The sequence below is a fragment of the Mastacembelus armatus genome, chromosome 14, assembly GCF_900324485.2.
Source record: "Mastacembelus armatus chromosome 14, fMasArm1.2, whole genome shotgun sequence".
In the NCBI taxonomy this organism is placed as follows: domain Eukaryota; kingdom Metazoa; phylum Chordata; class Actinopteri; order Synbranchiformes; family Mastacembelidae; genus Mastacembelus; species Mastacembelus armatus.
The window spans coordinates 20,586,253-20,608,150 of NC_046646.1; the positions used below are offsets into that span (position 1 = coordinate 20,586,253).

The following is a 21,898-nucleotide window of genomic DNA, read 5'->3' on the forward strand; positions in this document are numbered from 1 at the left end:
CGGCGCAGACAGACCCTTACACAGATGTTAGTGCAGAGTAGATGATCATGTCCACGTGCTGCATGAATGCCAAAGAGGTAGACGCACAAGAAGCCAAAAGTAGAGTTCTACATAAACACGTGCAGAGCTGAAACTCATTTATTGTGCACTGTTTGGATTGGTATGCTCCAAATCATTTCAGATAAAGTAGTGAATCAGCAACACACTGTGTTATGCCTTAAGTTGAAGTTGTAGGTGCGGACGCACCCAGTTGGCTCAGTTGGTAGAGCCTCAGCTGCGTAATGTCAGAGTCATAGGTTTGAACCCCACACTGGGGAGCAATGTAGATCCCAAGCCTGGATGAGAAAGGAGGGAGGGTTGGGCGTCAGGCTTGCGAACAGATCTGAGCTCAATGTGCTCAACACCACAGGAGGATCTAAGACTAACGAAGAAATGTGATTGGCTCCCTGGAAGGATAAGTGGGGATGAATGGATGTTGATGTAAAAAGATAGGAAGCCAGAAACAAAAGACGGAAGCAGAAAGGACAAGGCTATAAAATAGACTAGGGTCACGAAGCCACGGGCCATGAACACTTACCCTGTGTGGTGCAACCTGATCTTTCTGTCTCTCTGTCTTTCTAAGGAAACAAAAATAGCAAAGATTGTAAATAACTTTGTACAGTAGGCCTACTTTGTACAACACTTTGTGATGCTGCCGTAAAAATAGTCAGTTTTAAGACAGAATAGCTCTAGTCTGGGGTTTGGGACTGTATGTGGTGTGTTGTTGTTTGACCTGATGGGGCTGGTCATTCTTTAAACAGTGGAAATGTACTTGTACTGTGTGTGAGTGTTTGAAGCAGATGTTTACATTCTTTCAGTGACCTTTTGGATAGCACATCTGCAAGGGTGGACTGGCTGCTGTGACTACGTGGCTATGGTTATCTGAAGTTTAGATCACTGTTAGACACCAAAGATGTATTTAGTGAAAATACCAAAAATGATGAAGATGAAATGGTTGGATTAAGACATAATTGACACTAGATAAAGATAAAAAAAAATAATAATTTAAATGGTGCAGAAATATGCATTGGATCACCTAATGCTGCAGTAATTAAATAGTTATCACTTTGGTCTCTAATGAAAGTGTCCAGGTGAGATAGTAGACAAGTATGTAGCAGCACATTGTGAGTTATAAATCAGTTAACAGCTTGTTGGTTTCTCTTGTCATCTGTGCTGATTACGTTCTCCTGTAATGAAAGTAAATCCTGTTGTAGTTCCACCTCTTCTTTTGTATCTGCATGATGTGAGGCTTTCACCGGCATTGTTGGGTTCAGGAAAATAAATACGTTTTACCTTTGTGCAGGAAATTACTGATGTCGTGAATGAGTCATTATGATGGATGGGGAGTTCAGCTGGGTTTGTTTAACAGTGAAATGAATGACTCAAGCTGAGAGTGGGGCAGTGACATTAACTTTCATTAGGTACCAGGATAAAGTAACATGGATAAATATGGTCAACGAAAGCATTCGATTGTGTTTGTGACGTAGTGCTTCAAAGCAAAAACGTCTCTGTTGGCCAACGTACACTGGACTTCCATCCAGTCATACTCTCCAGGATGACATATTCGAGAAAATAGGTAAGACTCAGACATTATGTCATGCAAAAGTAGCTTTATATTTTATAACTAACTATTGGGATACTATACAGTAGATACTTCATAGCGATATAGTTAGAATAAGGTCTGGTGTGCTCGTGAAAGTCTTGATGGTTTTCTGTTTAAAGTTATGTCCTCAGAGATCGATAAGATGGAGTTTAAGAGTGAATGTAATCTGCAGGTATTCAGATATGCCTACATTGCATGACAACATTGCAGTAAGTTCCAGGAAGGAACTTTAAAAGACGATAAGGAAGTTGATAATTCCATTCACTAGAATAAGAGCAGACAGGAGGACGAGAGAAGCCTGCCTAAGACGCCATATTCAAGTTGAAAATTTCCCACTTAATTAATAAGTAACAGGAATTAATAGAAGGAAAATCTGATGGTGTAAATACCACTAACTGTTGGAAATGGAAACATTAAAAGGGAAATGCCATAATGTTATTTGTTTACTTGACATTTGCATCATATGAAAGGATTTCTCTGAGGTCTGCTAAAGGCAATGCTGAGAAAGATTGCTGGTTACCATATAAGTCAAGCCAACCATGAGTTGTGTTTTAGGATCCTTTATCTCATTGTTGTGGCTTCATGATCTTCACATTTGCTGTTTTGGTTCACTCTCACTGCTCTCATCAGTATTGTTCCCAGCCGAACAGCACAGACACCAGTTAGTGACTAGCTGGCCTAACTGAGTGGGTCATTCATTGCAGGTGCACTCCATTGGTAAGATAATCGAGTTACGAAGAACATAGTTTGATTTCAAAATCTGTGTGTTCAAGTTAGTAGCCAAAATGAGCTCCAGCACCAGCTGCCATGCTCAGACTTTCACAACCTTTCCAGGCCTCTTTCTCAAAGCTTTGTCTGCTTTCCTTTACTTCACAGCTCCTCCCCAGGCACAGACAGAGATTTTTTTAGTTTTACTTGGCTATGACCTTGTCTACAGTTGTGAATTATTGCCAGATCCTCCTCCTTTTGTCAGAGCAACAGAAAGGCCTCTTCAGGTCCTATAAAGCAGATAGACATGAAAGAGACAAATGGCTGCTGGAGGTTATCGCTGGCTAATATGAGACCCCCCTGAGGGAAGGCTGGACAGTGTGTATGGTTATATGTGTCAGTCTGCTTATTCTAGCTATCTAACAGAACCACACCTACACTATTGTATGACTCTATAGGACCCTTATTGTGACATGGCAGTGTCAAATGTCATGTGTGTGGCAGACCGTGTGAGTAGCCGACTTAGATAGGCAGCTTTTTAAAATGCATCCCTCTGTTTTTCCATACTGCTTGAAGAAATCTAGATAGATGAGCATCACTGTTATGATGTGACGCCTCATGCAGCCCGCTCTTTGGAGCTTCCTTTTGAGCAAAGACAAATGGTTCTTACATTTGGTGTTAGTCAATAAAATAAATTGTATTTCTGAAGTCATAAACATGTCAAAGGCATTTTAAAAAAAAAAACCTTTCCTAGTTTATTACTTTAAAACCTGCATTAAATGCATCCCTGTACATTCCTGCACCCCTTGGTCAGTGGAATAGGGTGAAACCCATGGACGTGTGCATCAGTGTGCCCTTGTGTATGCATGAGACCAATAAAATCCAACTCCTAAAAACCTGTTCCATACTCCTGCTAGGGATAGTTTTAAGTGATTCAAAGTTTATGGCAAAAAAAAGTCTGCCCTGTCAGATTTTTGAGGCTGATTTAGTGTTTTAGTGTTTGTTTTGAAAAATCCATTAACAATATACCAGTCTGAGCTAAGGTGTTTTTTTTTTTTGTTTTTTTGTTTTTTTTATTAGCGAATTGTGATGTGACCTGTCCAGGGTGTACCCCTGCCTTTCACTAAGAGAGAGGTGGGATAGGCTCCAGCAGATCCCCATGACCCTAGTTAGGAATAAGTGGGCATTGATGGATGGATGGATGGATGGATGTTGTGACGTGATGGCTGATTTGTTAATCTAGCTCTAATAAAACATTTTCATATGAATTAGTATTGTTTTTTTATTCAGTCATAATTAAAATTGATGTAGTGTAATTAGTGTAAGTGGTCATCTAAATTTCAATTATTGGGCACAACAGTGAAAATAACGTCACCTGCAGATAGTCCACAAGGAAAACCCCAAATCTAAGCCACACAGCTTGACTGCTATTTTAAAAAACTCCACTACACCGATCACAGATTATGACTTCAAAGTGGTGCTGATGTTGAGATAATCAAGGCCTCTGGATGCATCAAATAAAAGGGGGTGGAGGGAGCAGACAGGAAAATAAATCTAGGCCTGACACAGTCGCTGTTTCACTGTAGCATCTCTTCATCCTTTGTGTGTATTTGATATAGAGAATGACAGACAGACCATGAACTGTGTGTCTGTGTGTGTCTGTGTGTGTCTGTGTGTACTGTACCTCTGTAATACACAGTGCCAGCAGGTCTCCTGGAAGGCCTTCTCAGGTTTCATAGCCCCTGATGAAAAGGTGTGGGTGAGGGGTTGTCACCCAGACCTAAGCCATTCACAGACACAGTAATAAGGCTGAGATATTGACTAATAAAAGAGGCATTTACTGCTGTCTGACATGCCAGGAAGTTTAGGCTTGATGTCTTTTTTTTGCGTGTGGGTCTGTGTGTGTCCAGTGGTGTGGAGCTGGAGTGGCCTCGACACCTGGGTTGTAAACTCACTTATGTTGTTTTCAGCCCCAGTTACTGAAATGAAACAGCTTAATTACAGCTTAAAAAGCAGTGAGTTAGTTACTTAGATGTAATAACACAATTTAAATTCATTTAGTACTTAAATTATTTGTTGCTCTGTCGATTAGTCAGTAATTGGCACCTATAGTGATAAATGTTTAATTACTGTAATGATTTTCCGAGCAAAAGCAAGAGCAGAGCTGTTTTCATTTTCTAGCATTTTCTAGTTTCGGTCTCTTAAATGAGAAAATTTCTTGCTTTTCTCTGTAAAATGTATAGTTTTGGACTGTTTTTCACTAATGTTTTAGCATATTATAGACTCATGATTATTATTTAAAAACTAATGTGATGTAAATAGTAATGTTCTCCCTGTAGTGCTTCCTATTCAACACCACATCTCACTAGCACACTCCATTTTTGTGCCCCAGGTTACAAAGTCCAGAGTGTGTTGCACTGTTTTCCGGTGAAGTTTAATCTCTGTGATTTGTTTTACAGCTTTAAACTCACCCCCCTGTCGTGGTCCTTCCCAGACTCCCCTGTTCTGAGGTAGGAAACCTGCACTCCCAGCAGTAAAAGAATCCCATTGTGATCAGCTCCCCAAAACGAGCCACAGTGGCGGTCGGTGCTGGGAAACACAATGGAGATTAGAAAGCACTTGACTCCGGGGCGTGATGATCAGTATTATTAGGTTACTGTATATATTTCAAAAGATGGACAATTAAAAGTTCATAGTCAGTATTTCAGGTAATATAATGGCCGATCATCTACAGGCTGCAGTCTTTTGCCTGAAGTGTAGGTGGACTCTAATTATTAGCACATTAAATACACTTTTGTTATTTCAAATAGAGCTCCGACATGTGCCGTCATTGAGATGCAAAAAAAACCGCAACCAATGTGGTAATTGCGCTGGGAGCTAACAAAGAACTACTGTACTGTGGATAAAATAATAATTTTCTTTTTCATTGTTACATTATTTTCATTAGATAGCTTTCTGCAGCATAAAGCCAACTTCTCAGTGGAAAAGCGCTTACCCAGGATTACTCAGTTTTAGAGACTTATCACCCTGTTCAAGGAAAAAAAGATTGTTGTTACGCTGTTCACCTGCTTCATAATGACCTGAAGAATGACATAACTAGCTAAATGCTAACTCAGTGTCCACCTGGAATACATTAATTAAATGTCTGTCAGTCCGTTAATGCAAGAAAGGTCAAAGAGTTTTTTTTTTTCCTGTTTATAAGAAGGAACAAGGCTAAGTGGACTTCTATTTACTGCTGTGGTTTTAAAAATCTATCAGTGCTAGTTGGGACAGTATCATTTTTCTTTTTTAGTGTGAAACTACCCACTAAATCAAATTGGTCCCTCAATAAATGTGACATGGGGATTGAAAGAAGAGCGAGGGGATAATTTAATGCTTTGGCCGATGTTTGACTTTTACTCACTATCATTTATTTTTGTTGTACATTTAAACAGTATTTTATTTAGACTGTCATTCGGCGAAACAACCTTTCTTCTACTCAAACACGGAGAAATGTGTGAGGGATATGTGAAAGTCAAAGTTAATCTTAGGTTCTCCATGGCAAAATATTACCAGGTTTCACAGAACAGTCATATGAGAAACTGCCTGTTAACCACAAGACATCACTGTCTTTATCTGCTTAATATGGATCATTTCCACTTGGTTTGATTTGGCCCAGGTCTGCCTTGGTAATTGTGCAAGAACAAAAATGTGGAGAATGTTGTTGTCACTTTAATTTGCTTAATTTCACATGACATTTGGAGTCTGCTAAACTGAGCAGCCAGGTCACTGTGGCCAGACATGTAGCTTCAAATTCACAATCTCAAAAAATATGTCTTGGCTCACATGTGTGGTTGACTTCAGCAGGCAGCCATGTTGTGGTAAGTGGGGAAAGCTAATGGTGACCGTTTGCCCCCACACAGTGTCTCTCTGCCCGGCGAGTTCGTTTGCAATTCAAATTGCTGGTGAAACACCAAGCAAATGTTGTTCTGCAGCTGCTGCTCTGCAGGGCAGCTTATCATGTATCCACATTGTCCGTTTCATGTTTCTTGAAGCATTCTGGCAAGTATAAAAGACGGATTACAGGCACATCTTTTCACTTTCATCCTATCAAAGATCATTATATAGTGGACAATGATCCCGTTTCTTTTCCTCCTCATATTTCTCTGTTTTCCACTGTTCCTCTTTCCTTACCAGACGTGATGTCACCAACATGCCGTATAACAGCAGGAGCTCCAGGCTTGAATGAGTCCTGCTGCCACTAAACCTTTTCTTCCAACATCAGGGTCTATGTGAGATTCTTGTGGAAAGGTATTCACCTAACAGTAAGACAAGCAACAGATGTGTTTGTCTGCAGTCTACTTGATTCATTACAGTTACAGCTGGGATTCATGCATGATTAAAATTCACTCTGCTTATTAGTTGAATTTATTTTGAGCTTAAAATGTGGTTGGCTAAGGTCATGGAGTGTCTAGCCTACTGATTCTGTCTAAATTTACCTACACGTGTTTTCATTTATTCTGAAAGCTGCTCATGTTTGAGTTAGATGGAGATAGCAAGAAAGCAATAAAGCGTATTTCCCAAAATATTTGTTTCTTTAAGGGCCGTGCACACCCATGTGTACTCCCACAGGTGATTTAATGCGTTTGGACTGGCTAGACCTCTTCTCAGGACTGTGTCAATCTGTGCAAGCAGAGTTTGAGTTACGTCTGTGTGAGGTCCTCAATAGGCCTTTGCACCTGCTTGAGTGGGGAAAAAATCACACCTGCATCATTCTCATGTTGCAGTCAGACAGGATCTCTCTCTAAGGCAGGACACGACACTGTGGCGGCAGGTTTTAAACCTTCAACCTGAAGGAACAAACATGGTTAACATGCAGCTTCTCATCCCATATATAATTAACTCGCTGTCTTTGGACCCACTAGAGCTCTGGAGAGCTTTGGGATTTAGCTTCAGTTTGGTTAGATTGAATTCAGTCATTTCCCCCATGGTGCCACTTTCTTTAAACCCAAGCAGATCTCTAACCAGGTAAAATATGTAGCATGCTTTACTGTAATAGAAAAACCTGCCTTAATACAAGCAAGGAATGGTAGTTTGGGCAGGTGTACTGCCGCTTTACTTGATATCTGGATTAACTTTGAAGGCTGGAATGTATTTATTCCTTCAAAACTACTCCCTTTACAGCTTGTATTACTTTTGTATGGTCTACAACTGTCCATTCATTGGCTGTAATTGCCTCATATTAGACGGGTATAGGGGAGCAATAAGGCCGGACGAGGAATGCTGGTGTCTTGGAGCTCAGCAGGTCATTCAGTACTGTAACCTGACTTTAGCCACTGCAGGAGGTCGACTGATTACCGGAGGGAAAACACCCACTTCTAATAATGCAGTCTGAGTGTCTCAGTGAATACGATAGTGTGTTGAGACTTGGGACTTTTTTGGCTGCGGAGGGATTGGGAATTTTTCGTTTTCCCATTAGAGAAGATGGTGTGCAGTATATGAAGAACCCAGTGCGACAGCCATAGCACTTCGGTGTGTTGCAGGCAATTGGGTGAAGTGATTGCCTGAAGAAGGCTTGGTGAAGTGAGATTCAAACAAGTAAATCAAGTGTTTACTCATTTAGATATATAAAAAAAATAACATTAAAAAAACAAAATCAAAAAATTTAATAAATGTAATAAGAGGAAGATAGATTTCAAAATTAGAAGGGACAAGATAGTTTTATACTTATGTTTCCCCAAACAGTCTAAAAACTGGGCTTTGACCACTGATACTGATGGCATCAAACAGTTAAAATAATTATATAATATGTATACAATATACAAAAGCTACTCTATCATTCAACAAAAAACTTCAAGGGGAAGGCTTAGGATTGGCGGCTTGGTATTTGAGATGGACAATTTTCTGGCATCTTTAGACCAAGTAATTAACGATTTAATGAAATAGGTAACTGGCAGGTGAATCAATAATGACAATAATATTTTTCAAAATGTTAACTTTTCTTTTGAATATCTCTTTCTTATGAATATCTCTCTGTAGGAAGTTAGTAGATTGCTTTATTAAAACTAGATCCACAGGTTTATATTCCTGTTATCTATTCACAGTTGTTCGTTCTACCAGGAAGTGTCGTGCAGATTATCTTCTTATCTGGTATTCTCACCTACAGTCTGCACAGGGTGATGGATGACCAGTGAAATCATTGCCCTGATGAATATCAGTAATATAAGAGATACATGAATAGGGCAGTGTCCCTAATACCTTTTTGGGCACAACTTACAATATTTTCAGCTTAGAATTTGAGATCAGATATGGCATAGGCTGCATGTGGTGTCTGAACAAGCCTTGCTACTGGTCCAACTGGCAGCTAGAGGACTAGTGATGCTGTTGTGTAACTGCTTACCTAATTCCATCCATCCATCCATTTTCTATATCTGCTTATTCCTTAACCAGGGTCACGGGGATCTAACTCATAAATGAAAACTTTCTGTGGCCTGAGGTGTGGAGGTGATGAACAGCAATAAGTAACAGCTGAAAATTTTTAATTTTAAGGCATCAGACAAAAGGCTGTGTGCTGAACATCCTGTTTGCTTTACCTGCTGTACCTGCTCTGGCTGCTTATCATGCACATTCCTTTCCATGTGCCACTGCCAAACACCCAAACCAGCCAGTCAGTGATAAGACACCCAGGGTCTGAGTGCTGTGCTGCCATAAATTGTAAGGTGTTTGGCCTGCTGATGGATATTGTCACCATGCTCACTCAGTACAGACAGTCTATTGTTTTATTGCATGCTTTTTTATTGTTGCTGCAACTGCCTCACTTTACCAATTTCTTCTTTCGTCTCTCTTAAGGGCCAGAAATTTGTCACAGTTTTCTGTAATTCACCACAGCCAGACAGTGAACCATTCTGGGAGGATGTACAGTAGAGCGTGCTAATGTGTTCCCTATGTATTAACATACTGATGTTTAGCATGTATAATGTTTGCCACAGTCATGTAGGCATGAAAACATGAGCTAAATTTCACTAAATGCAAAACACAACACTGTGTGTGTGAATGTGAAATATAATAAACATTTGGCTGTAAACCAAAGTATTTAGCAAACAGACATTTTGACTTAGTGGTAGAATGAAATCCAACCTGTAGTTGTCTAACTCTAAATCACACGTCAGTCTTGTGATGGCCCTAAAGGAAAAGTCAGAGGATCACCAAAATTATTAGGATACATTTTCTGTGGTCAGTGAAGTATGCACTCATTTTTTGTTGAGATATGAGATCTAAGATTTTCCTCTGCCTGTACCGCCCTTAGAGAAGCTAATGTGATACATATAACTGCACTATATCAGTATCAGCATTGAAATAGAAGTGTGAGGAAGTCTGAAGGAAGGTGGGAAATCACACAAATAACTTGTGATGTTTGTAAATTACTAAATAACACCTAGAAAGTATTGAAAATCATGGATTGATATGTACAGCCAAAGTGACGTACCAAATGTAAGGTGTATATTTTGCTTGTACCTCCAGATTGTCTCTGTTCCCTATTGCTTCAGCTTAATACTTGCTCAAAAGAACCCAACAGACTAATAACGTAACAAATGAATGCTCTTAACATTAATGCTAATTAACCCACTTTCCGCAAACACCAGGTACTAAATAGCAAAATTACCTCGTCAAGCAAGAACAGCAAAACAGTCACTTTAAGCAAATTTTAAAAATAATGACAAAGAATCAGGTCATAAGCTAGAACCTTTATGCAACACCGCTCTGCATAAGGTGTCCTAAGTTCATTAACAGCTTTTTGCCTAAGATTTTACCAGCATTAATACATTCCATTAGGAACACAATAAATACCTGAAAGGGGCATATGTAAAGCAACTTGCACAAAGATTTCATTGTTCTCCACATTGTGTGTTGGCCTAACATTTTATGAAACGCTCACTAGGTGTAGGCATGACTGTGTTATCCTGTATATTAAATACACACTCTAACATATATATACACATCCAACACTTGGTCCCAAGCTGCTTTTCTCTATTCTCCAAATTTTGTAATTATTGCTTGTAGAAGCTGAGTCATGGCAACTAGACTTCTTGTTGTTGAGGTAGTCCAGTTGCCATGACTCAGCTTCTAGATAACTTCACCTGAATGACTGAGAGTCTACACAGACGTTAGTATGCGTGTAATTTTTTGGATATTTAAGCTAGTTGGTCTGTGTCCTTCCTCCATATCAAATATACTGTTTCGATTGCCACAGATATTTTAGGTACATGCAACAACAATAAAGAAACTTCAGTGGTTCAAGTCTGTCATATGTAACTTTTGGTCTTCTTACTAAACTAATCATTCTTGAGTTTTGGACTGTTGGAGAGAGAACAGTGTGAAGAGGTCAGCTCGTGCCCTGGTAATATGTGACAGTCTTTGGTGACGGATGTTGCCAAAGAACAAATAAGGATCAATTTATTGTGTGTTTAAGAGACACTGGGGGACACGGGAACAATAGATGTTTTTTTTTTCTCTTTTAAGAATAACATTTTTTCTGTGATGATGGAGTCATTGAGACTTTTCCCACCTTTGAGCAGGAAGCAGGTCATTTGTTTTTGTCTAGTGTTTGTCTATAGCTTCCTGCTGGGGCTGGCTCTCCACTTTGTCAGTGTCTGTGTTTCTTTGCTTTCCCTTCCACACATTTCTCTCGCTAGGCCTCTTGTCCTCATGTCTCCTGTGGTGTTGGTGGGATCGCAATCTTTGCTCTGAATAAGGTAATCTCCTGCTTTGTAGAGATCCTGTAAGATGCTCTCACTATGTTGAACAATTACTGTAATCCTTGAGCCTTGAGGCTCAGTGTGTGACATCAACAGTTACCACCTTCCTTCAAGAAAAGTGTGTTGCCCTCTACACAGCTGGATGGATTACTTGTGTAAGGTGCTGGCAAAGTGCGAGACAGATTGTTAAAGAATTATGTGATGTTGCACTTTGACAGCATTTGTCCAATTGCATCTATAATTTCTCTTTTATAACCATTTCATATCTGACTGGGTAATATATTCTGAGAATTTAAAGCACGTACCAAAGGGTGAAAATGATATGCTGAAGTAATGATGAATTTGCACTTCATATTACATACATACATATATTACACACATAAACACACACATGCTTACTGCACACACAACACCATCCCCTGCAGCCTTGTACTGTTCTAGTGCTGAAGGATTCCTACAGTATCCAGTTAAACTCACCAAGACTAGATCACATTGCAGCCCTCTGGGGGGTCCTTAATACAAAAATAATTGTCTTCTCAGAAACTACTTCAATGTAATAAGAAGTTTATCATTTACAGAGGTCTGTGTTCATTTTTAAGTCTAGTGCTGGCGGGCATGATGCAGTTCCTGGTTAATAGTTGAACAAGGAGGATACAGAACGCTTAAAGAACTTTTTTTTTTTTTTTCACAGTGAAGAATGTTATTAATATACTCACCTTGACCTAGTTGCATTTTCCTGTGTTGGTGTGTGTACAAGCATGAACTGTTTAAAAGCCACGTTCTATTAGAGACAACAGGGCTGTTAGCATTCTTAAAAAACTACAGAAGATGTTTTTACAGTTGCACCATTTCTTTAATATGTTTTTTGAGGTGTATACCAGCTTTGATGGAAACATCCACTGTATTATTTTAATATTATCAAGTGAAGTATTTAGGCCAGACCAGTGCAGGAATGCAGAGCTTATTAGAGTGTGACAGCTTGTCTTGGTCAGCTTGAGATTTTAGACACTGGTGTGTGCACTGCCCAGCAACACGCAGTCACACTTTCTTTCTCCTTTACAGGGATGGCTTACATTGCTCTGTTTTTTTTTCTGTGGTTCACACACATACAGGAGGAATTGCCCTGCAAGCATCGGTGATAACGCTGCATGGCAACAGTTTCCCACTACTAGATGCTTTACTGTCATTACTCAACACCCGACCACTTCCACCTTTTCAAAAACAGCTTCCTCTCCGTTTCTGTTTAATCAGAGACAATAGGAATGATGCCTTTCGGGTCCTGTGGGAGACTTCAGTCCAGAAGTGAAGTCATAGCCCAGCATTTGTGCATTTGCAATGCCTCATTCATTCGTTTTGTGTTCAAAGGTTTTAAAAGATTTCTGATTTGAAGCCAAAAGCTAAAGATTCAGGATGAGTTCCTAGTGGTCTGTGGAGTGAGAAGCACCTCAGATAATGGAAGATCAAACACTGTGTGCTGTGTCCATACTGTCAATACACTCTGTATTCAGAACACACACCATTCATTACTTGCCTGTCCTCAAACAGGGTTCCCTACTCTGTTGTTCTACCTGAGGCTTCTTTCATTTGGTTTCTCATTAAAAGGGTTTTGTGGAGTTTTTCTGATTGGCCAGTGGACTGGTCTGAAGAGAGAGGCTGACATCTGCTGTGCAGATTGTAAAGCCATTTGAGGCAAATTTGTGATATTGGGCTTTTGAAAGTGAACAAATAATGTAATAGCTCATGTTGTTTTGAAGAACTTCATGGACCAAAAGGTCAGTGGAACAATTTTGATCACGAGTGGTGCCACTAGACTCAGACCTGTGTACAGGATGCAGGTTTGCTCTGCTCTACGAGTGTCTGACAGGCTTTTTTCTTGAGTTAAATCACTACCCTGTCCTTATTCTTTTTGTGTCAGACAGAGTGACTGTTCTGCCCAGTAAGGCAGCTCTGTGTCCCAGTTTAAACCTTTTCTAATGCAGTCAAAGTTGTGGGAATTAATGTTTGCATACAGCCAAAGAAAAACTTGTTCTTCTCCTGCGTTGCTTTGCCTCTATGGTACATTGTGTTGGTTATGACAGTTCCGCCCTATGAATACACTTTTGTGATTAGGATTAGATTAAAAAAATATTAGTGCTTGTTTCTCTTGCCTTGGTCATTGTGAGTAGTTGTGTGTTGCAATGAACTCCACTGGCAGCATGACAACCCATGGGTCAGGTGATAATTCTGCTGTATTCAGAGATCAACAAGATATTTAGGGCGTTAACCACGACAAATATCAAAGCTACGTACCGACGCACCCTCAGAGACACACACATACCGGAGTGTTTTGGAGGAGAGCTGCAGGCTCTGCTCCGACTCAGATACCACACAGTGACTCTGTCAAAGAGTCGTCAAAGCTCTGCCTGTATTTCCAACACAGCCCGACAGCAGCTAACTACCATCCACCTCCTCAGCAGGTGATCAGTCAGTCTCCATTATGTGCTATATGTTATACCACCCCCACTTCTCTGTTCCCTGCTGACAGAGAGGCTAAATCTGAGGTTGTTCTCCCATAATCACACCTGCGATAAATATAAGAATGTTTACATTACAAGTTCAGTTGTGTCAAAACTCTACTGAGCAGCTTTAAATCTTGTTTTTCACCAGTGAAAGCTTCAGATTGAGAGCAACAGTTCTAACAGCAGATTTTTGAGGACACATCCAATCCATTTAGCTGCTCAGTCAGACGTCCGTAGGTCCGTCGACCTACCATCATCTTCATCAGCAGACTTAGCGCTGCCAGCTGGACTAATAAGCTTATTGGTTTTGGCTTGGTAGTTGGCTACCTGGGTATCGACCACTGTAACGCCTGAAGTTTGTCTCTTTTTTCCCTCTCAGCTTTTTGTTCACTGTTTCTTATTTTACTTTTTGTTTGGACAATTGCACCTTGTATCATCCCGTCTTCTCCATCTCTGTCTCACACTCTAGTTGTTCAATTCTGCCTTCTGCTTCTCAGACGGCTGGTGGTCCAGTCTCGTGGCTGCATGGTGAGGGTCATGCTGAAACACATAATTACCAATGAGAGACAAAATGAGGAATTTAATGCCCCCCATGTTCTCTAATTCATTGACATTTTTCCACATCATGTCAGAGATTTAAAACATTCAGCTCTTAAGGCTGACTTGCCTCCTTTCACTGTGCAATAGTACTTAGCTTAGTTGCCAGGCAGAAAGTGGTCATGAGCTTATCCTTGTGTACACTAATTAATGTTGACCCATGTTGTGGAGTCAGTTCTCTTGTAATCACGTGTGGACATTATTTTTAATGCTCAAATCTGTCACTTAACAAATTCCTCCACAGCATTCAGCCATCAGCCTTCAAAGTGACTGAAGGCCTCTCATGTGGTCGTGTCCTGAGCAGGTTGCGTTTATTTTATATTGTGTTCACATTATGCCACATTCAATAAAAAAGCACTTTAAAATATAGAGAATAAACATTTCTAAGCATTCAGTGTATATTGATAGTATTGACAAAGATGTTAAACCAGGCCTATACTCATCTGTTACTGATAGATACTTGTCACTAAATCATTTAGCACCTGTGTGCTAAGTTCTACGCAAATTAAACTGTTTTATCTAGTACAAATTTCTAAAAATAGTGGCAGAAATTACATATGCATTAAATTACAAATTGTATATGCATGAGTTGATACAAATCACAGGAATACATGCACATAAGGAGTAGTGTTTTCTATCCTGGTGACCATGGCAAAGTGTAATATTAAAGATGTCCATATTTTCTGGCTAAAACACAAAGTTTCTAAAATAAATTACAGTATCAGTCTTAATGCAGAAGTAATTACTGTATAGATTTTTTTATAATCCACTAATGTGTTTTAAAGAACAGGACTGCTAGGTGTTAGAAAAGAGACAGAACGGGAAAATGAGGGTGGGGGATAGTTACTCTTTGTTACTGTTTTTTTTTTTTTTTTGTGGATGGAGGCTGGGAGGTCACCCATCCACCCACCAGCCCCACACCACCATTACCCCTCCCCTTCTCCATCCTCCCTCCTGCCTTGGCTATTCTCCATGTGCCGGGCTCAGGGCCTTGGGAATGAATGGCGCCCGGGCTCTGCTCCGTCTTTGAAGCCAGCCAGGAATGTGAGGCCTCTTTTTTTCTCTCTCTTTCTGTTGTTGAGGCAGCCGGCAGAACTAGCAGCTATCTGCAGCAGTGAAATATTCCCTCCGCTGCGCTCATTGTGCATCAGAGAGCCGGACGTCATCGACTGACCAATCAGTGGCTCCTGCTAAGCAGCCTCGGGTCTCGGTGGGGGGAGCAGGGACTCGCTAGAAGTCTTCCCTCTAATATCTGGCTCTCCTGGTTACTTGGTCTGGTCCCTCTTCAGAGTTCAAAATATGTCTTGAATGAGGAAGGAATAGGAAAATCATTAGACTAATCCTTATTTAAGTTAAAATATAGAAGTTTATTTCTTTGTTAGATGGAAATCATGAAGTTCCGCGACTTAGACTCAAAGTTTGGGTGAGTGTTTCTGTTTTTTTTTTTCTAATAGTGCTCTTTAAAGTTTATAACCTTTTAATTGAAACCAGTCTGCAAGTAGTTGAGCACTGAGTAGTCCCCAGTCTGTCTTGCTGGTATGGTTATTGATCCAGTCTTTCAACTTGTGTTCAGCTTTCCTGTTGTCATTGTTCACTTCCCTTGTCTCTTGGTGTAGTTTGCGTGTTAGGGTATTTGTCTGGGCCGGTCACCCTCTGCCTCACCCTCCCTCCTCTGTACATTTTGTCACTGCCTGTCCCCTCCATCACTTCCACTTGAGCGCTCCCCTGTTTGGGAGCCTCTCTGTTCGCAGAGCGAAGAGGAGCGCTGGAAACCACACACACAGAAACACCACAGATCGGAAGGCTCTTCATAAACGCATGGAATCCCCCTTAACACTGTAGTTTGAAATCCTCGTATGTGTATGCAAAATGACCACCTAACATAATGTGTGGTGCTGGTTTTTCAGCTCAGATTTGTAATTTCTGTTCATTGGAATTAAATATAATGGGCTTTCAGTTGTCAGTGTAATTTACCAAGTGGTCTTTCACCTAGACATTTTGTATTTGTGGGTTAGGATTGCTTATGGTTGGTAAAATGAAACATAATCAGCAGAGTGATGTCCCCCCCAGCTAAAAGGGCCTAACATCAATACTTTCATGTCTAATTGGTTTGTCTTTGTTTTAAGGTCAACATTGACCTTTGTGCATACACGACAGGTGTGTCACTTCAACTTGATGACAAAGTCAAAAAAAGGCATGCAGGTCATGTGAGAGGGAAGCCTACATTTACTCAGAGTGCACAGTAAATCCCAAACCTATCATTAACTTACAGGGGCTCATTTCTGCACTGAAGATGAGTTCTCAGGGCATCTGATGATGACAGAGCCTTCCACATCTTACAGGACTGAAGGAATCTTATGTATGCACGTTATGATTATGTGCATTTTTCCTGTGAACAAGGGAACTAATGTACATTTTAAATCACGTAATAGAATCGAGCATAGACTGAAATCAGAATTAAGATTTATTGGTTTGGAAAAGATTAATTCCACTCTTAAGTGAAAGGCCTGTAGAATATGAGTGTTGCAGCAGATTCAGTTTGAAAGGTCAGAGAATTGACTAATGAAAAAATATTAATTTTGTGAGTTTATTTTACTATACTGTGTCTCAGCTGGAAATAAATTGGTCTTACATTAAAGAACAAAATGATGAATCCCTGTGTAGTTAAGTGTTTAACTTAATCTTTCTTAAATTGGTAAATTTTAGCCAGTTATGTGGGGAAAATAGCTAAACACTTCAGTGCCCCTAGAATTAGAAGGTAAAAGAAGAGGGCCATAGTGCTTTATAATGAGGCATTATTTTCATGTCACATGACTAATCTTCCCATATTTCTGTAGTTCCATATGAAATTCCTGACATTTTTTCGCGTGTGTGCTACAACGTGCACTGCCAACCTCAAGGCTTAATTAGAGGCCTTGTTGATGCAAAATGGCAGGCTCCTTCAACAGCAACTGAACTGACCTAAAAAACCAAGCTGCAGTAAAACCATGTGGGCCGAGGAACAAAAATATGACATAAACCTTTTTGTTCACATTTTTAGCATTGATTTTGTAGGGTAGGGGGGTAGAAGTAGACTACATATTTCTGTATCGGGGAAGATAATTTACTGTTAAATTACCCTTATTACACAGCCTTGTCATTTGTTGTAACATGCCTTATGATCGTGAAGTTCTTTGGCTCCTAATTACAAAATGTCACTTAAGTATAAGTGAACTGACTGTGTGTGTGTGTGTGTGTGTGTGTGTGTGTGTGCCTGTGTGTGCCTGTGTGTGCCTGTGTGTGCCTGTGTGTGTGTGTGTGTGTGTGTGTGTGTGTGTGCCTGTGTGTGTGCCTGTGTGTGTGCCTGTGTGTGTGCCTGTGTGTGCCTGTGTGTGCCTGTGTGTGTGCCTGTGTGTGTGCCTGTGTGTGTGCCTGTGTGTGTGCCTGTGTGTGTGCCTGTGTGTGCCTGTGCCTAAAGTATGCACTGATCATAAAGAGAAAATATGAATGAAAAATAAAGGGTAAAACTCACTTGAAATCTGAAAACTAGCATTAAAGGATTTACCCACAGTACTGCCACCTCCTCTGCTCCTCCTCAGATTTATGCCTACCCAGTCCACCCAGTCCACTGAGTAGGCATAAATGTTTTTTTTGTTTTGTTTTGTTTTTTTACCCTTCTACTATTCTCTACTGGAAAAAAAAAACAAATACCTGACTGGTTTACTCCAGTGAAGGGTTGTATGTGTCGTTTTTATAGCTTAGGTCATGTAGCAAAATTTCACAGTAGTGTTTGAGTAGAAGCACACCACATAAATACTCCATGCACACAGTGTAGATATATGAAGATGTTTTTACTATAATGTGGGCAGTGTAGTTGTGTGTGTCATTAAGCTAGTGGACATGACAAGCTGGCACTCAGTCCAACACTGATATTCATGTTTGTGTTAAATCTTCAGAGCCTCATTGCAACTAGATGTCTGTGAAGAATACAAAAAGCCAAGTGATACACTCAGTATCTGCCATACACTGACAGCTTTTTAACAGCAGTCTGTACTTTTTGTGTTTTCTCCCTCAGGAATTACTGAACAAAGTGTTTCAAGAGGCTTTGAGTAAACAAAAAGGAGGCAGGAAAATGACCTAATTATCAAGAAGCATGATGGACAACCTGGTGCAAATGTGTTGGTGGTAATTTTTGCAGTTTCACTCACAAGGCAGTCACATGCATCAGTGCATAGACACATACAAAACATTTACAACCTGCCCTTCCCTTCCTGCCTTCTACCCTGATCCTTCATGGATACCTACAGCTTCCACTTTGAGAGAATGAGCAACGTGGACCTGCATCCTCTGAGCCTGCCTATCAGCCGGCTCTCCCCAGCCAAGTCCAACAGTAGCATTGTTGACCAACTTGCCCACCACCAACACGGCAAAGGAGACTCTGCCTATAGCTCTTTCTCTGGTGGGTCTACTGCCCCAGACTACCCTTCTCCATTCATCCCAGATGACCTGCAGTCTAGTTCCTTCAGCCACTATGGTGATCTTAAGTATGTAAAGTCAGTTTATCATCCGTCCCATGTTCTGCAGTCTGACTCAAAGACCATGGACCAGCTTCGTCGCTCTGTAGAAGCTATCTCTCATCAGTATCACACAAACACGAGCATCACTGTAAATAACTACAACCACAATGACAGTAACAATTTCCATACCAATAACAAAGCAGTCTCTAAACAAGAAGTGATTTTAGGGGCTCCTTCCCAAAGCGCTTACCCTCATGGCGGTCCTCCTCCAGTCCCAGCTCGTCTTGATAGTTTCATAGCCACAAAAAACTTGGAGAATAGCAGGGTCCATCACCACAGTCCTCAGTTTCAGCCCCATCATCCTCAACCTCAAAAACAGCCAAGACACTACCCTCAACTCAGTCCACCACCCCATGATCTGAATTCCCCAGTGACTGAGATGGTTAACCCAGATACAGGCGATTCAAGGTCCAATTCGGACGTGTACTCAGTGTGGAGGTGTTCCCAACAGCACCAACCACAGCCACAGCAACCATCAAGCTGGTGCCCCCCTCTCCAGCTTCATGACCAGACTAAGGTGCCATTGACTGCAGAATACCTTTTCATTGTGGATAACAAAACTGTCTCTGAGCAACAGAAGTCAACAAACATACTTAGCCGATCACCTCCCCAAGGCACAAGCCAACACGAGGACCTGAAACCCAAACAGCCCTGTGGGGGTTTTACTGAAGACAACCATAACAAGACCAGTGGTAGCAGTAGCCATTTTGGGAGTCAGCGCAAAAGGTCGCACTCATCTCATGATTGGCTTGGGTCAGATCCAAGCCAAGATACCAGCAAATGGAATGCTGTTCAGGGTTTTGTCAATGGCAGCATACAGCATAAAGGTCAGTTCTACTTTGTCACAGGAGTGTGTAAGCCCACTGAGTCTGGTTGGAGGACACACTCTGGATCTATGTCTGAGACTGGTAGTGAGAGTACCACAGTGTTGGAAAAGTACCAGCTGAGAGAAAGAGAAAAAGAAAGAACCCACAGCACAATGGAAAATTTGTTTAGACCCCTCCAACAGAGTTCTTGCACTTTCACTGGTACAGTTCGAGATCGGAGAGAGAGTTTCACCTCTGTGCCCAAGGGCAAGGACCAGTCCTCCAGAACTCAGGATCAGGAGAATCATAGACCAACGCTTATCTCAAAACAGTCCTCTCGAAGCTTTGATGCCTTAGAAGAAATCGACATGATGCAGAGTTTTGAGATCGGCCGCCATACTGCCAGCAACCCTATATTCTACTGTGGACCTGATAGAAACTACCCCCCACATTCAACCATGCAAGCGAAGGAGGTCACTACGCTGTTAAGCAATGAACAGCCCAACAACTGTCAGAGAGGCAAACAGCAGCCTTTGGGGGATGTAGCTAGTGAGAGGATAAACAAAGAAACGACCCCTCTGTTGTACCACCTCACTGGAGCCAATAGGGCAGTGTTAAAGTCTAAAAAGGATTCTGATTTTAGTGTACAAGAAAAGGAAGCAGTCCTAAACAAAACAAGTTCTGGAGACATGGCAGTAAAGGATAATGAGAGACCCCCATATAGTGACACGAGCAGAAATGAAAGATCAGATGTTATCTCTTCTGCCTGTAACACTCTGGATGACTCGTTTAAAAAGTACTACAAAGAGAAGCTGAAAGATGCCCAGTCTAAAGTTCTGAGGGAGACGTCATTTAAAAGGAGGGACCTGCAGCTGTCATCGCTACACTGTACCAGGCAAAAACATGAGACGAGTCGTACAGCAATTCACTCTTTCTCCTCATCACAGGACTCTGAAACTTCCACAGACACACTCACTCCCTCTGTGACCCCTGAAGAGGCAGACAGGGGGATCATAAAGGAAGAGGTCAGGGAGAATCCAAAGAAAACTGATGAAGAGACTGAAAAGGAAAATGGGAGACCAGCAAATGTGGCCCAGCCCCAGGTGTCACGCATTGGAGGCAGGAAGCGACTAACTCCAGAGCAGAAGAACATGTGCTACTCTGAACCAGAGAAACTCAATCAGCTTGGTGGTACCCCCAGTCACTCATCATGTCGCTCCTTTGATGACGGAAGTGACAACCTGTGTGCAGTAGAATGTGAAGGAGAGGAAAGTGAGCAGCAAGGGGAGCAGGGACTGGTTGCATCACGGAGGAGGATGTTTGAGAGAAGAGGTCGAGCTCTTTCAACCTCAAGCGCCTCGAAGACAAACCTGAAACATCTGCAACATAAAGCACTGGTGGAGTACATGGAGCGTAAGACAGGCCAGAAAGTGGCTGAACCGCAGCAACCAGCGCCTCAGTTACCACCTCCCCCCAGACAGAGGCACTCTCTGGGAGAAAAACCATTTGATTGGATTCCCAGACCTCTGTCAGGAAATCATGAGAACAAAAATATGAAGAAGAAGTTTCACAGACCACACTCTGCAGGCCGCATCCTTGATTCCTCCTCTGGATCTGTCAGGTATAAAACAGAAGCAGAGATGAAGAGAGTAAATTAGTCAGATGCTTTTAGTTGATCTATGTATCAAATCAACCATTTTAAATATCTGTTTTATTTTGTCACTAACAGGTATGCGCAGTTCTTCTCAGCACAGTCTTGTTCAGGCCAATATGCCGGTCAGCCAAACCAATCCAGGTGGAGGGAAAGCCACGGTTCGTCTCAGGGGAAGTCTCTTTCAGTGGAGAATCTCCTGGATCAGTCAGAACCACCTAGTTTCTTGAGGAGCAGATCAACATCCACACCACATGCATTTCAGGTAAACATACTGTATAATTCTACTTGATTCTAAAAAAAACAAACCTTTAATGCAGCGTGATTTAAATGTGACTTGTGTGTTGACATTTTGTTCTTCTTGTGGGTCTGCAGACACACGACTATGACAATGATCCATTGCCAGTTAAATCTCTGGAAACCTGCAGGTATGTATCAGCACTACAGACAAATTGGGGCGTTTTTATTGGTTTTAGGTCAGGAGAGTATTAGTTCAGTAAGTGTGCACTGTAGCACAGACTATAAATATCAATTTGATTTATTGTGGCACTGGAAAGTCAGCACTTATCTACTCCAGTAAACCATCGTTCCTTTCAGAAGATTTATACCTGAACTGTAGAAGAAACACTGAACCATTTTCAAGGAGATGGCCTTTTTGTTCAGACTGTGTTTGGGTTACATCACATTATTACTCATGGTTTTGAA

General features: G+C 41.2%; 1 protein-coding gene across 2 annotated transcripts in view; it reads left to right on the forward strand.

The window, feature by feature from the left end:
• shroom1 (shroom family member 1) overlaps positions 1-21,898 on the forward strand; it is a 30,257-nt gene that overhangs the window by 1,149 nt on the left and 7,210 nt on the right. For both annotated transcript variants that reach the window (XM_026328872.1, XM_026328873.1), the window contains exons 2-4: positions 18,235-21,163; positions 21,272-21,458; positions 21,569-21,621. In XM_026328872.1, coding sequence (XP_026184657.1) covers positions 18,453-21,163; positions 21,272-21,458; positions 21,569-21,621 — 2,951 coding nt within the window. In that variant the 5' untranslated portion in view covers positions 18,235-18,452. The remainder of the gene's footprint in view (positions 1-18,234; positions 21,164-21,271; positions 21,459-21,568; positions 21,622-21,898) is intronic.